This window comes from Poromitra crassiceps (genome assembly GCF_964638095.1).
Source record: "Poromitra crassiceps genome assembly, chromosome: 10".
NCBI classification, from domain to species: domain Eukaryota; kingdom Metazoa; phylum Chordata; class Actinopteri; order Beryciformes; family Melamphaidae; genus Poromitra; species Poromitra crassiceps.
In genome coordinates this window covers 47,574,670-47,590,173 of record NC_139631.1, presented here as the reverse complement: position 1 = coordinate 47,590,173, position 15,504 = coordinate 47,574,670, and the positions used below count along the sequence as shown (strand labels likewise).

General features: G+C 41.4%; 1 protein-coding gene across 1 annotated transcript; it reads right to left on the bottom strand.

Annotated features, from left to right (window-relative positions):
• Nucleotides 1-317: 317 nt before the first annotated feature.
• ptgesl (prostaglandin E synthase 2-like) lies at nt 318-14,104 on the bottom strand (the record flags this gene model as incomplete). The annotated part of the gene is made up of 7 exons (XM_083644912.1): nt 318-2,487; nt 3,049-3,166; nt 6,096-6,296; nt 8,968-9,123; nt 11,564-11,619; nt 12,497-12,688; nt 13,847-14,104. The coding sequence occupies 7 exons, from the start codon at nt 14,102-14,104 to the stop codon at nt 2,359-2,361; spliced, it is 1,110 nt and encodes a 369-aa protein (XP_083501038.1). The 3' UTR covers nt 318-2,358.
• Between the last annotated feature and the right edge of the window lie 1,400 nt (nt 14,105-15,504).

Genomic DNA, 15,504 nt, shown 5'->3' with positions numbered 1-15,504 from the left:
CAGAGGAAGCACTACTGCAGGCTGCAGCAACCAGGACTCATATTATCCTTAATCTGGATTCCCACCCACAGACACAGCCAATTGTGCCTGTATGGACGCTCGACCAAGCCAGAGGGAACACGAGGGCTCGAACCTGCGACCCTCGTGTTGGCGGCCAGAGAATCTACCGCTGCACTAGTACCCCGACACCCTACATGGAATAAATGTGTACATGTGTTGTATCTTTGTAGAGTGACCATGATATTGTCATGTCAGCAACATCAGCAGTAACACACAAGCAAAGGTTTCTTACTTTATTTACGGTTTGGTGCTTCCAGACTGGAAGTTCAGGTTAATCTCATTTTCATTATTTGAACCCCAACAGAACACCAGACACTTACTGTATCTCACCCATGTGATTTCTCACTGCCGGACAAATCCTGCATAAAATACACAGTGAGAGAATTACAGTATTGTGAAATAAATAAAGCCATAACCTGGTGGCAGCATCATGTTCACAACCCAAGACACTGAACTGAGAAGGTAAACTAAATAGCCTATGATCCACCAAACGGGTGGCAGGCACAGTTCTTGTGGTGTGGAAGAGCCATCTGCCATTAAAACAACAATCAGGTGCAGAAGAATGAAGATCAAATGGAACATAAATGATGCACAGATGAGATCATGAAGAAACCATTATGAACTGTTTCCACAAAGTTCCTGCATATTCTACATTAGAAATATTCCTTTAAATCTTTCCCAGACCGTTTCCTGCATGAATTTGAAGATTCTGACTGATCTTGAAGATTGTGACTGATCTTCAACATGCTGTAGGGTTTTACTGGCTGACAACTAAAGCAATGCTGCTGCATAACATAAAGTGTTGAATCCTTTTCAGGTCATTTCATTTGTTCCATTATCAGGAGGCAGAGATTCTGAAAACAATAAAGAATTTCCACAAAAAAAGAAAAAAAAATACATTAACATTTTTAAACAGGATATTTCCCCCATCCTATCAATCATCCCACAACGCCCCCAGAATTATCTTGTGACCCAGTGGGGGGTCCCAACCTGCAGGTTCAGAAGGACTGAACTAGACGGCATCACTAGAGCTTATTATAGATTATTCCTATAACAACAAAGACCAGATAGGACAGGTGTTGTTGGGGGTCATTACTCAAAAAAGTAATATATTATACATTACACATTACTTTAGTAATGTCTTACTTTACTGAATTACTCCCTGGAGAAAGTAATTCATCACACTACTCATTACATTACTTTTGCGTTACTCCGCAACATCGCCGGAGAAGCATTGCCACCTAATTGCCAGTTAACAAACATGAAACCTTACATATGCCCATATCAGCACCCTATCGTTATAAGGACATACACACGATCTCACTCCTCTCCGTCCCTCCAGCCCATCCAATCTACACTCCTCCCCGTCCCTCCAGCCCATCCAATCTACACTCCTCCCCGTCCCTCCAGCCCATCCAATCTAGTTGTGTTGCGTAATTGATTGCATGAAAAAGCACCGCATGTTTGTTTTTTCATAATTCTGCAGATTCAATCCTGATCCTGCAGATAATTGAAGAACTTATGTAATGCAAGTAATGCCATAAGTGTTTGATTAGTAACTGTAATATGATTACTGGTTTTAGGGACTGTAATGCCTTACACTACTCATACAGACAAATGTAATGTGATTACAGTAACGCGTTACTTTGTAATGCGTTACCCCACAACACTGGATATGACACCAGCAGCTCTGCAGCTGCACCAGCTCATCAGCGCAAGAAATGCTTCTTTCACTCGACTTTGTTGAAAGCAAAGGTTTCCGAAAGTTAATGGACTTATTGAGCCCGAATACACGGTGCCGGAGTGAGTTGTCATGTTTTGCAATGTGCAATGGCCATAATAAACAGTGCAAAGTGCTAACGCAAATTTAACGGTTTCATATTTTTCCGGACGTTTTAACCTTACAGACTAAATTGTGCTCAATTTTGACTGCGTCCTGAGTGTATTCTTACTTATAGACTAGTCGACTAGTCTAAATTAAACTTTTCGTTTAACAGACAGGGAAATGAGTCAGTAGGAAGTTAGGAACATCTCTAGTACCATAATGCATGTTCAACTTCATGTGTGTTTAGCAAGGAAATCAATTGGGGCAGTAATGATGGTTCCTAAAGCGTTTGGCAGTGTCTGAACTTTCCAGCACTCGTCAAAAAAAGGGGGAAAAAGAGAACAAAACAAAAAAAACGACAGAGATCTTGCTTCTTGATGCCAGTTGCTGTCTTGGTGACGTCTACCGGTTCAGTCTCTGGAGGCTGGAAACGCTCTGCGTTGGCCCGGTAACCATCGGGTAACGGCTGGGCTTCAGTGGCGCCCCTGGTGACTGGTGGCGGCCTGCTCCATGCGGCGGTACCACAGCTTCACCTTGGTGTTCTCCATCATGTCGTGGAACGCCTGCAGCCCCTCCATCACCCGCAGCACGCCGAACACCGCCTGCAAAGAGGGCCGAGACGCAGAACTCAGAGAGACGACAATCTACCAAGCATCTACAGAGCATTACTATTTAAAACAGAGCTCAAATAGACTACAATCTACCAAGCATCTACAGAGCCTTACTATTTAAAACAGAGCTCAAATAGACTACAATCTACCAAGCATCTACAGAGCATTACTATTTAAAACAGAGCTCAGAGAGACTACAATCTACCAAGCATCTACAGAACCTTACTATTTAAAACAGAGCTCAGAGAGACTACAATCTACCAAGCATCTACAGAGCATTACTATTTAAAACAGAGCTCAGAGAGACTACAATCTACCAAGCATCTACAGAGCATTACTATTTAAAACAGAGCTCAGAGAGACTACAATCTACCAAGCATCTACAGAGCATTACTATTTAAAACAGAGCTCAGAGAGACTACAATCTACCAAGCATCTACAGAGCATTACTATTTAAAACAGAGCTCAGAGAGACTACAATCTACCAAGCATCTACAGAGCATTACTATTGAAAACAGGCATCCTGACTGAAGACCACCCCTCCCTCCTCACCAGGTCAGCCAGGTTGGGCTGATCTCCTCCCATGAACTTCCTCTTCTTGCCGATGGCGGCCACCCAGTCGTCCACAGCCTTATAGAGGTCCTGCCTCACGTCGTCCTGCAGGTTGTGTCTGCAACACACACACACACACACACACACACACACACACACACACACACACACACACAGGAAACTACGTTAACACACACGTTTCCATCAAAACACTGACCTGAATGAATCATCATAGCATCCTGTTTTGCTGCCATATTTCAATTTGCTTCTTTGTGTTTTTACTATGTGTAGTTGACTGTTGATTTAATGTTTATTTGTTTCCATCGAGGACCACAATGGAAATAAGTGTTTTGATTAATACTTTCTTGTGCTATCCTCTTGGTAGCACAAGTATACATGAAGTACTTTTTAACATGTATGTTTTACTTTGTTTATCCCAAATAAATTCTAATGAAATCATCTGGAAATGTGTTGTTTTTGCAAGGCGTCACAAAGATAAGACTTTACATACATTTTAGGCCACAAGGGAAAAGACTGTTGACCCTATCTTGGTACAGGCGATATCCCCTATTTGCGCTTGCGCACCTGTTTGCGTGACTTAACGATAGCAGTCCGCCTCGCGCAGGTGTCCAGGTGTTATGCCGAGTTTTGCACCCCGGCCCGGCAGCAGCTAAACGCATCCCCACCTCACGGGAGCATATTGTAATGATTTATACAGAAACATAACTGTTTAAAAATGATATAATTGTTTGGGTAGATGTGACCTCCCTGTTTTTAAGCTAAAACAGCCCCAAAATATGGGTGGGGATGCAATTACTCGCGGGGGAGCATAACTCATCACAACAACGGGTGCAAGCGCAGATTAGAGGTGTGCCAAATAATTTATGCACGGCACAAACAGGATTTGGGCGGTGTTAACCACCAGAATTATTCACAGGTGTGGCCTGGCAATGCCTGGGCGTTAGATCAATCAGATTCCCGTCTTGCAGTCCCTGTAATAGTTTGTGTGAGGCATCCTGTAATTCACCCCATGTGTAATTTGGATAGGTGTAGGCCTATTGACTGTATATATTATCCCTATCTCATAATGACACCATCACATCATATACCTGTTAAAAACATCTGTGTTTTGATGCAATTCGGGTTATTTTGTTGACTGGGGTGGGACAATAGAAACATGTTTGCAGCGGGTAAACGGCGGAGACAAAAGAAAAGATTGGAGGATTTACAGTGGACTCAATTAAAACTCGTGAAACACTGAGCTGCCACTGAGGACAGAGAGAGATGGAGAGAGCTTGTGACAGATCGGCTGTGGTGACAACGACCTTCCGGGTTGATAGCAGGTGAAGGTGAATAGCCTATTGCAAGTTGGCTACATGTACAAGTTTTCTCAATTCATTTACCATAACCCCTCCTTGCGATGTGATAAAAGTTTCTCAGTGAATTATAGTTGATTGCCTCACCGAATAATCTGCTGGTTACCCAATTTTAGCAGCAGAATTTGATGTCCTGGCGTTTCTGCGCTGCGCAGCGCGGAGATTATGGTGCGCTCAAGCGCAGCGAGTGTTTTAGCGCCTAGAGGTGCTTTTCAAAGCTCTTAGCGCAAAGTAATTGCACGCTGCCGACGATAGGATGCCGCCATCTATCCCCACATTTTTGCGCTGAAACGCCTGTTTGGCATGTGGCACGCCCCCAATTTGCATTGTGCGCTGCGTTAAACGCTAAATTACCACTTTTGCGAAGATAGGGCCCCGTGTCGTTTAAAATAAACATTTTCCCAGGATCTCTGTTTGGAAGCTGGTCTTTGCATACCATAAATACAATGGAGAAATGTGTTTGGCCAATTATTAGGCTGCCTTCACCCGAGTCATGTCCTGATGGGTTTATCAGAACTCCAGAAAAATTAAAAACACGCATATCCAGGTCGAATCCGGCAGCTGCTGAGCTGGAGAGAGGCTGGAACACAGTGAAACAATAAAACAGCTCGCACACTGCAGACCTGTCTGAGGAAGAGCAGTCTGCTCGAAACATTACTATTGATGTTCTGTAAAATCCTTATAAAAAGAGTTTGATTGGACAAACGAAGAGATTCAGCTATATTCAGAATCACGAGAGATCATAGCGCATAGAACATTTCACTTTTTAGTTTTGTCACCGCCCCTTCTGCATGTAGGGTCGCCCTAAACACGTTGGATTGGTTCTGCGATGCTGTTTTTTTTACTCTTTAATTTAATTGTTTCCACCCAGTTTTAATGAGGACACCTGGGAGAGTGTCCTCGTCTCTAGTTGAGCGAAGTGTTTAGACTTTAGAGCATTGGTTCCCAAACAGTGGTCCGCGGGGCTCCGCCAGATAATTTGCAAAATAATAATTTTATACATATACATATATATACATTTTATATATATTTTATATATATATGTATATATATATATATATATATACATTTTATATATATTTTATATATATATATATATATATATATATATATATATATATATATATATATACATATATATATAGTGAAGTTTCTGTATCATGAAACTAGAAGACCTAAGGAATCGATTTGTACCAACAATGTCATGCTAGTTTGTCAGGAAGGTAGCTAAATAATTAAAATAATAATAATAAATATTTTGGCGAGGGGAAAAAAACATTTTCAAATGGGTCGTCTTTTTCACAGCCTAATGTTGGCAGGTGTGTGTCTCCGTGTGTGTCCGTTTTTAACCAGCTAGTAGCCTTATATTGTGATTTAGCCTTTCTGCTGCTATTGCATGGTTAAATCACATATTGTATTTTATTGGGGGGCGGTGGGGGGGGGGTTGGTGGTATACGCAGTGGAAGTGCTCCCTGGGAAATTTGGTTTGGTACGTAGTGGTACTTGGACGGAAACGTTTAGAGACTGAGTCCAGGTGAGAACAATGACCTCTGAAGTGTGAAATAACAGCAGAGTCTCAGTCCTCTAACAAGAGAGCTGTGGCTGTTCGTTAATCCATCCAACTACAGCAAACGGCCCACAAACGCAATGTGGTTTGAACTCGTCACCCACCGATTCTTCAGCCTTTTGGCGATGATGAACATGGCTGCAGCTCCAACATATTTGGCAAAGAAGCCTTCGAAGGTGCCAAACTTGCCCTCGCGCACGATGTAATCGAAGGAAGCCAGGGCCTCGCCGGTGGTTCGGTAGACGTTGGGAGATATGAGGTGGACGAGCCAATCATCTGCCCACTTCCGCCACTTCATCTCCTCCCTGAAAAGCAACAGAGAGCATGGAGAGAGAAGATGACAAACAATCACCAAGTACAAGTTACATCACAGTATTCACTGAGAAAGCAACGCTGCACAAGTGTTGGTAATTTGTTTGCTGGGAGCCCAAAATACTTTCTGAATTTTGATGAGCACTGGGTAAGACTTCTCTTAATTATTATGAATGCTTTTTTAAATTTGAATAAAAAAATGTAACAGCACCACTTAGTAACTGTTAAGGAGAAGTGTTGTAAATAAAAAACGAATTAAGTAACTACTACCACTACTACTATACTGCTAATACTGCCAACAATAATGCAAGTAGTTTCTCTTGTAGATTTGGCCATGTTCAGACTAGGAGGCCAAATCTGATTTGTGAACTTTAATGACCTATTAATGATTCTATCCAGATTGGTTTTATGAGTCTGGACACTCCAAGTCTGATTTGTGTCACTTGTCGCAAACCACATATGGAGGTCTGGACACACAGATCCGACTTGAACACTTGCCCAAATCAGATTTGTGGCAGTGCGGACACACTCCCAAATCAGATTTGGGAAACCAATCAAGATAATGATGATTAATGACTTTTAATTGGATTTGCCTGTAATGTGAACATGGCCTTTGACTGCGAGTGGACTGGCGATTACGCACAAACTAACTACTACTTCGTATAGTTTTTTTATTTTTATTTTTTTACTTTTCAGTTTCTATTTTTCAAATTTGAGTTCTACACTAGTTGGCATTCAACTGAGGAACCTTTAATTTCTCCCTCCCAACTTGTGAAATGGATCAGACCGAGGCAATCGAACACAGATTAAAATAGACAGGCCAAAATCAGAATGAATTAATTATAAATGTGTTTAAATTAAATGGTTTTGAGTCTGGAGTTGAGATTGCAACAGGAGTCGACTCCAATTCTGCTTATTAGTAGAATCCATTCTCAGATTGGACATGATGTTTTGAAGTTGACTCTCCATCCTATAATCATCATGGTGGGTTGGCCCGCAGCAGGTCATACCTGCTAACACTCCCGATTTTCGAGTCTCCCTATTTTTAACCCATTCTCCTGCTGCTATGGTTCTATTTTTAACCCATTATCCTGCTATGGTTCTATTTTTAACCCATTCTCCTGCGATGGTTCTATTTTTAACCCATTCTCCTGCTATGGTTCCGATTGGTAATTTCTCCCGTTACTCTATTTCAGAGGCTGCAGCAGGCTGACCTTTAAAGCCAGAGTGAACTTTCTGTTATTACAATTTTTAAATAAAATAAAATCTGGTCTCATATGAAAATAGATGACCTAAGGCAGGGGTGCCAAATAGGTAGATTGTTATCTACCGGTAGATCTCGGGCTACGTTCACACAGCCATCCTTAGTGCTTGAATCTAATCTTTTCTCCCCTAAGTGACTCAGGTCAGTCTTTTTCATGACTGTGTGAACAGTACAAGTCACATTGAAAGTGACTTTTTTAAAGACGACCTGGGCTACTTTCAAATGTGGAAAAACATCAGATTTGAATCTGATGTTTTGGAATGTGACTCCAGTGTGAACAGACATCTGGTCCATATCTGACTTAATGCTTCAATGTGACTTTTTCGTCATTCCAGAGCGACATTCGTCACTATTCTGTGCTGGCGGGAGGAGGGAGGACGAAGCGGGCAGATTGTGATTACAAACATGGAGGACAGCTGCGAGGCAGCTAATCAGTGGAGGGACAGTGAGGTTTTAGACCTTATAAGTATTAGCAAGAAGTAGCAGCTATTGCTCCACAGAAATCCATCATTAAAATGTTGGCTCTCTTTCTCCTCCTCCTCCTCCTCGCTATCATCTGCTCCCATGTTCGCTGGCTTCCACTGCACAATAACTTGTAAATTAAACCGTAAACAACAGATGAAACAACATCGTCAGCTACCACCATGTTTACCGCTGTCTTCTTCCGGGTTTACGTAGAACAGCAGTGTGCTGCATGTGACGTTATTGTTGTTCTTCTGCATATGTGGGTCACTTCAGGTCCGCGATCTGTTCACACCGGAGTCTGATATGGGCCACTTTTAAAAAGTCTGTGTGAACAGCCACACAAAAAAATCTGACCTGATCAAAAAATCAGATTCGAGAACTAAGGTTTGCTGTGTGAACGTAGCCTAAGTAGCTCGCCAAAGAAATCCTAAATGTATTATTTTTGTATTTATTTGTATTTTTAATGCATAACTAAATCCCACTCATGCATAGCTAACTAGTATCAACAAGATTTAATATAACATTATTAAATAATGTTAAATAATATAATACTGTTAAAATGTGCTAAATATGTACATGGAGGGACAAGGAGAAAAGAAGTAGCTTGCGACTAGTTTTATCTTTTGAAAGTAGCTCTGGTTTGGGCACCCCTGACCTAAGGCATCCATTGGTAGCAACCTTCCTTGTCATGCTACCTGGTTGGGAAGTGGGCTAAATAACGCTCCAAATGTAGGACACATTTTGGTGAGGGGGAAAATCCATTTTCAAAGGGGTCTCTTGACCTCTCACCGCACATATCCAAATAAAAATTAGTTCTATGGGTACCCACAAGTCTCCCCTTAGGTAGCTTTTAGGGGTCCTTTTCCTGATACCGCAGAAAATCTCCCACTTTTCCCCAGCCTAACGTTGGCATGTATGGACACGAGTGGCCGTACTTCTGTCGGTCTTTCTCTGGGTACAGCAGCTGTGTCTGGTTCTGGGTCAGCATCAGCCAGTACTTGTTGTTGTACTCCGTCACTTCCTTCCCGCTGTCGTTCACTGACTTCATCTCCGGATAGCAGCTCACGATCTCCACCATGCTCCTCTCCCTGCTGCAGGTCACATGGTCACACGGTCACATGACACACCTGAGTCAATGTTCTGTATTTTTCAATCGCTAGAAACCATGGCACACCAATCAAACATGATCCAAGACAAACAAGGTTTGAACATGTGAATCTGACCACACATCTCCAAACAAGGACAGACCGCCATGGCACACCAAACATCTCCAAACAAGGACAGACAGCCATGGCACACCAAACATCTCCAAACAAGGACAGACAGCCATGGCACACCAAACATCTCCAAACAAGGACATACCGCCATGGCACACCAAACATCTCCAAACAAGGACAGACCACCATGCCACACCAAACAAACATCTGTGTTTGTTGTAGAATGTTTGATTGGTGTGGCCTGGGGCCGGTTGCACAAAGCACCTTAAGTTGAGATTTTCCTTAGGGTCCGAGTTAAGGTGTGCATAAAATGAAATCGGCTGCACAAAACACCCTTAAATCTTGTGCTTACATTTTCCTTAAAATGTTTAACGTTAAGGAGAAGATTTAAAGGGTGTTTTGTACAACTGATTTTATTTTATAGACGCCTTAAAGGAAAAAGGAAAAGGAAAGGAAAATCTTAACTTAAGGTGCTTTGTGCAACCGGCCCTGGGCTTTAAAGTCATTCTGATCTAAAGGCTTCTTCTGCGTAAATGCTTGAAATGACTTTCTCAGACGATATATAAATAGTGAAGTTGATCCTGTGACTGAATCTCTTTCCAAAGCTTTTGCCTTTCTATCAAGGCAAAGGGCGGCTACTTTAAAGTAGTGTTAATTTTCTCTGCCATTTTATTCATTTAGAGTCTTAGTCCTGTGTCAAATGTCCTGGTTAGTTTTTATCATATTATTCAAATTCGTCCGGTTTTTATTTAGACAAGTTTTAGTAGTCGACTAAGGGCTCTTTCACACCTAAAAGTCCGGACCAAGGTCCGCACCAAATTCATGTTTTTGTTACATTCTATACATTTGGTCCAGTTAGGTTTGCTTTCACACTGCAATTATGCGAGCGGACCAAAGGGCTTTACATGACAAACCTGCGTGGACTGCGTCTCCTTACTGTATACTTGACATTGATTAGATCATGCGTGCGTCTGTTGGCTTGTTGTGAATGTGATTTTTTTTGTATGGGTTTGTTGGTATCGGGAGGGGGGTGAGGTATTTCCTTTGTCATATGAAACACTAGCGTTTTGGAGGTTGACTCACACCACTCATTTCATGACTAGGCTATAGTCTATAACAGGGCTATTCAACTATATTGTTCAGGGGGCCACATTGTCAGAAAGCTAAGGGCCCGGGGGCCGGACATTTCCCTGAGCTCTTAAAATGTTTGATTTTACTACATTGCAAAAGTTGCCTTATCACAGCCACATGGTCCATGTTTTTTTTGTCATTCTATTTTCTTTTCAGAAACAGAAATAAAAAAATAGTTAGGCATCAAAATCAATCCACAGAAGAAAAACGGAAACAGGACTTGATTCTTATCTGCTGATGAAGCCTCTGTGTCATCGAGAGAGGAGAATGTTTCCCAGTTGACTTTTTATAACATAAAACCATATTTCAATTCAAAACGTGCTCTCCTCCTCCCACCATGTGCTACCGTGGCTCATTTTTCATCATTCCTCTGACAATAGCCTTGTGAAACTTCCTGTATTTGGTCCGAAAGATCAAACTATCCCAGAAATGCTTTCACACTGCAAACGAACTGAACCAGGGGAGGTTTCACACCTGTCATTTTGTTTCGGATCAAAGTGAAAAGTCCGAAAGTCCGGACCAAACGAGGTAGGTGTGAAAACGCCCTTAGTCTCACCTCTCAGTCAAAAGAAAACGCAACTATTGTTTCTTTAGAATTTCCAAATTCATTGGAAAGTTCTATTAATCTGTTATCATGGAATGGTATTAAGGTTTGAACGTGCCATACAGACACATACAGTATTTAACTGTTTAACTTCTTCTTCTTCTCTTCTGATTGGATCTCTTCCCAATTCGTCCCTCCCGAACATTCTAGTGTAGTTCTTATTTGTTGGCGAAAATGTCAATAGATTTCCTCATAGTTTTTGTCATCGCAACTTTGTTTTTATTTAGTCAACGTCTAGTTTCCGTCGATGAAAATAGGTAGTCGACGAACATTTTTCGTCACAGTTTTCGTCTACGAAATTAACACTGCTTTAAAGAATGTCAAATATAAGATAGTTTGGATTTGCTTCACACTTTTTTGGTCGTGTGCATAATTACATGTGTGTTATTTTCATAGTTTGATGTCTTTACTGTTATTGTAAAATGTAGAAAATCGTAATAATAAAGAAAAATGTGAGTATCCAAACTTTTGACGGGCTAAATATATATATATATATACATATATTGTATATTCAAGACAATTGTGGAAAACAACAACAACACACTAATAGTATCACCTGAAGTATGATCACAAACTTACTTGCTGACTAAGTAAGTCTTCAGGGAGCTGATGATGACAGATGAGTCATTTAGTTGCTGAGGAACAGAGAGCCAAAAGTAAGAAAGACGTATTACTTAAAGCTAGAATATGTAACTTTTACATAGAAATGAACATTTGTTACATTTAAGTCATTGTCAAATAAGTTCCCACAATGTTGATTAAGCCTATCGCCACCAGATAACTCTCTGTATTCCACAGTAGGACCGGAGCTTTCATTCTGTTATTGTCGTCCGGTATAGACCTTATTCACTAACCCTGGACGCCACCATATTGTTGACATACTGTCGGGCACGCACACAGCGCTGCAGCTGACAACTAAACAGTCTTATTGTCGTCTCTGTTCCATTACAAAATAGCGATGGTGATGATAGCAATAAAAAAAAACAGAGTTATTGTTTGTATGCTGCTGTTAATGCCTGTAATAATAAACACAAGAAAAAAATTAGGTGAACAGACTTTGCTGTGAGGAGCTGTCAGAAAGTTTCACCTGTCTCTCCTAACTATCCACACATCTCCTGTGCTGCTGACGTATCCTCAGTCTCGCTCCCTTCACGTCTGTGGACGGTAGAGATAGAAACAAACCACGGGGACTTTATTGCTGTCATACAGCCATGTATGGTCTGACATCATCTAGCAGATGATGTATGTAATGTCATGTATCTAAGGTCACCATCCGAACACAACAGGAACGATACAGGTAACGCTAACGGCGGCTAGCTTCCTATAAACTCTGCTCTTACATAGGCTGTCACTTGAGAGCTGCAGCGCTATGTCAACATCATGGCAGCGGTGGGCGTGCCCGTACGTGAGTTACGTCAATCGAATAAGGTCTATATTGTGTATGTTATTTTACTGATGAGAGGAAATAAAAACAATGAGATAGGCTGCAGTCCTCTATTGGGTGGTGCTTACCACTTCTTCATCCACCATGAGGATGGGGACCTTTCTGTAGGTGGACCACTTGATCTCCTGCCTCATGACGGGGTTGACCTCCACCACGTGGTAGGGCAGGCCGTGGTAGTCCAGGAAGGCCCGCACCTTGCTGCAGAACGGACAGGTCTTGTACTGGTACAGAGTCAGCGCCACGCCCCCTGCTGCTGAGGCCTGAGTATAACACACAAAGATCACTAATCACTGGCAGGTAGGACAGGGTGATGTGGTTCAAATCAGTATCACAACAGATCATTATAAAAGGTATTTTTCAAGATGACGTTAAATGATCAAACCAGTGTTCATCCCATTTAGGGATGTTATCAAGCAACCACGTTATCCTACCATAAGCTTTCCCTGTAATACCGTGCCCATGATATGTTGCGCAATATGCCTAATGGACGATCCTTGTGTAAACTTCTCATAGTTCAGTTTCAAGCAATATTGTTCTTGTGAAGTATGAAGGGCCATAGTACATTTACTAAACATACTATTTATTTGGCCATGCTTTAAGGGTGGGGATGTACAGAGTGAAATACCGTATAGACGGTTTTCACAGAATTGGGTTGCTATGGGAACAGTTTGAACCCTAGCTTATTTCCTGTCAGCTATTGTATTAGCAAACATTGCAACGGGAAGTAAGCTAGGGGCAATTTTGAATGTTTATGTTGTCAAATTAAAAGCGTCTATAGTATACGTGTTAGCGGACATAGCGGAACATTATGGGGCTTAAGGCTAGACAGGACACTGCTTTCAAGTCTGAAATGTACCTAGCTTTGCTAGAAAGATGAACATTTCTACTTTTCACCAGCTAGGGCGCTGCTAGATGATGTCATGAGGTTGACAGTACAGTACAGTACTGGAGTACAGTAGTAGAGTACAGACATAGTTAAGTGTTGGTAGTAAGGATTTTGAATTCTAAGTAACAGGCTCACAGCAATATTATGCTTATTATGTTTGACTTGGATTGTGGTTGTTTTAATTCACCAAAACGTTCAAAATCTTCACTACTGTACTGTACAGTCAACCTAGTGACGTCATCTAGTGTAGCAGGCAGCACCCTATTGGCGAAAAGCTGAAATGTTGTTCATCTTTCTAGCAAATCTAGGTACATTTGAGACTTGAAAGCAGTGTTCTGTAGCCTGGTATCTAGTAGCCCCCCAGCAGCACCAGGGGCTGGATACCAGTCTTGTCTGAGGTGAAAAAGGCAAAATGAACCAGTCATGATGATCCAATGTTTTATGTCATCTTTAAAACCCCATGGCACTAACTATTAATGAGTAATTAATTCATGTTTGATGTAAATTAAGTCGTAGTAAAGTGGTAGATGACCTGCTGCTGGTGTTGGTCGTGCTCCTGGGCAGCGAGGCTGTGATGCTGCGTACAGAGCTTCAGAGCCTGGTACAGCCCTAGTCCTCCTCCCAGCAGCACCGCGCCGCCCAGCAGCCTGCCCCCGCTGCCCCGGGCCTGCAGCCGCGCCCCGCCGGGACCGGTGCCGAACGGCCTGTGCAGCAGGCGACGGCACGCCGGAGACTCCGACACGAACCAGCCGACCTTACCCAGCCAAGCTCTAGCACAGGCGGCCGCCATCTTGCTGCTTTACAAACTCCCACAATGTCTCGCGAGAGATTGGGAGGGAGGGAGGCAGGGCGCACGGGGTGCGTTCAAGAGCGTCTCCTGTGCTCTCCGAGGACTTCAATGACAATGTTGATATTTGCCATTCAGGTATCTGATGTAGTAGGTCTTTGTGTCATTTAGGTTAATAAATGTGTGTATATCCACAGTCTTCTCTGTGTTTTATTCACTGTCTGTCATGAACTTATTCTTTTTCTTTTTTTACTACACTGTTGTAATTTACTATGGTTATATGTAGCCTACATCTATGTAGCCTATATATGTACACATAGGCTACACGCACACACATAGGGTACACACACACACACACACACACACACACACACACACACACACACACACACACACACACACACACACACACACACACACACACACACACACACACACACACACACAATATATATATAATATATAATAATACTATAATAATAATAATAATAATAATAGTATATAATAATAATAATATATATATATATATATATATAATAATAATAGTATATAATAATAATAATTATATATATACATACATATGCAAACTACAGAATGGTTATTTTTAGTCACAATTACGAATGCATTTTGGGCTAAACTGGTCGACAAGAGGTGTTGTTTCTAATCAGTCACACAAAATGATGCAATTTATTATTTCCTTATGGCAAATAGCTACTCACACTGAAATGGAAACAGATCACATGTCAATTGTATATAGGCCTACAGTGTGACTCTCTGGGAAGATTTACATGATTGGCTGCCATCCAACCACTTGCTCCTCTCACAAGAGAGAACATTTTGTTTGGGATAAATCTGGAGGACAGTAAAAGCAACTTGGCATTGAACAACCTGATACTCATGGCAAAAAAAAATCATCCATGTAGCCTATGGAGGAATTAAAGTGAACCCCCTTTTATCTGTCTTTAAAAAGGACCTTGTAGACATCTCCGTGCCTTAAAACTAATAAGAAGAAAACATGCAAAGTCTCTCCTCAAAGCTTATGAAGATCTGAAAATCTTTGAGGACCTCTAGCATAAAATTGGTTTAATTGATTTATACTTTAGTTTTTATTTAGGTTTGCCTCTCGAAACGTTAGTCACTGCACCTTATTAAAATCACTTTCAAGTGCTCCAGGGTCCTCCTTTACTTTTTTATTTATCATATATGTTGTATTTTATTTATATTAATGTGCCTTGCATGTTAAGAATATAACGATGTTCATCGTTGCCATGATGTTGTATGACTACCTTTAACAAATAAAAAATAAATAGCCACTAACTCATCTTTATTAATGTCATTAGAAAGGTTTCTGAAAAGTGCCCTCAAATTAAAATATTTCAAAAAAGATTTGTGAAAGAGACATG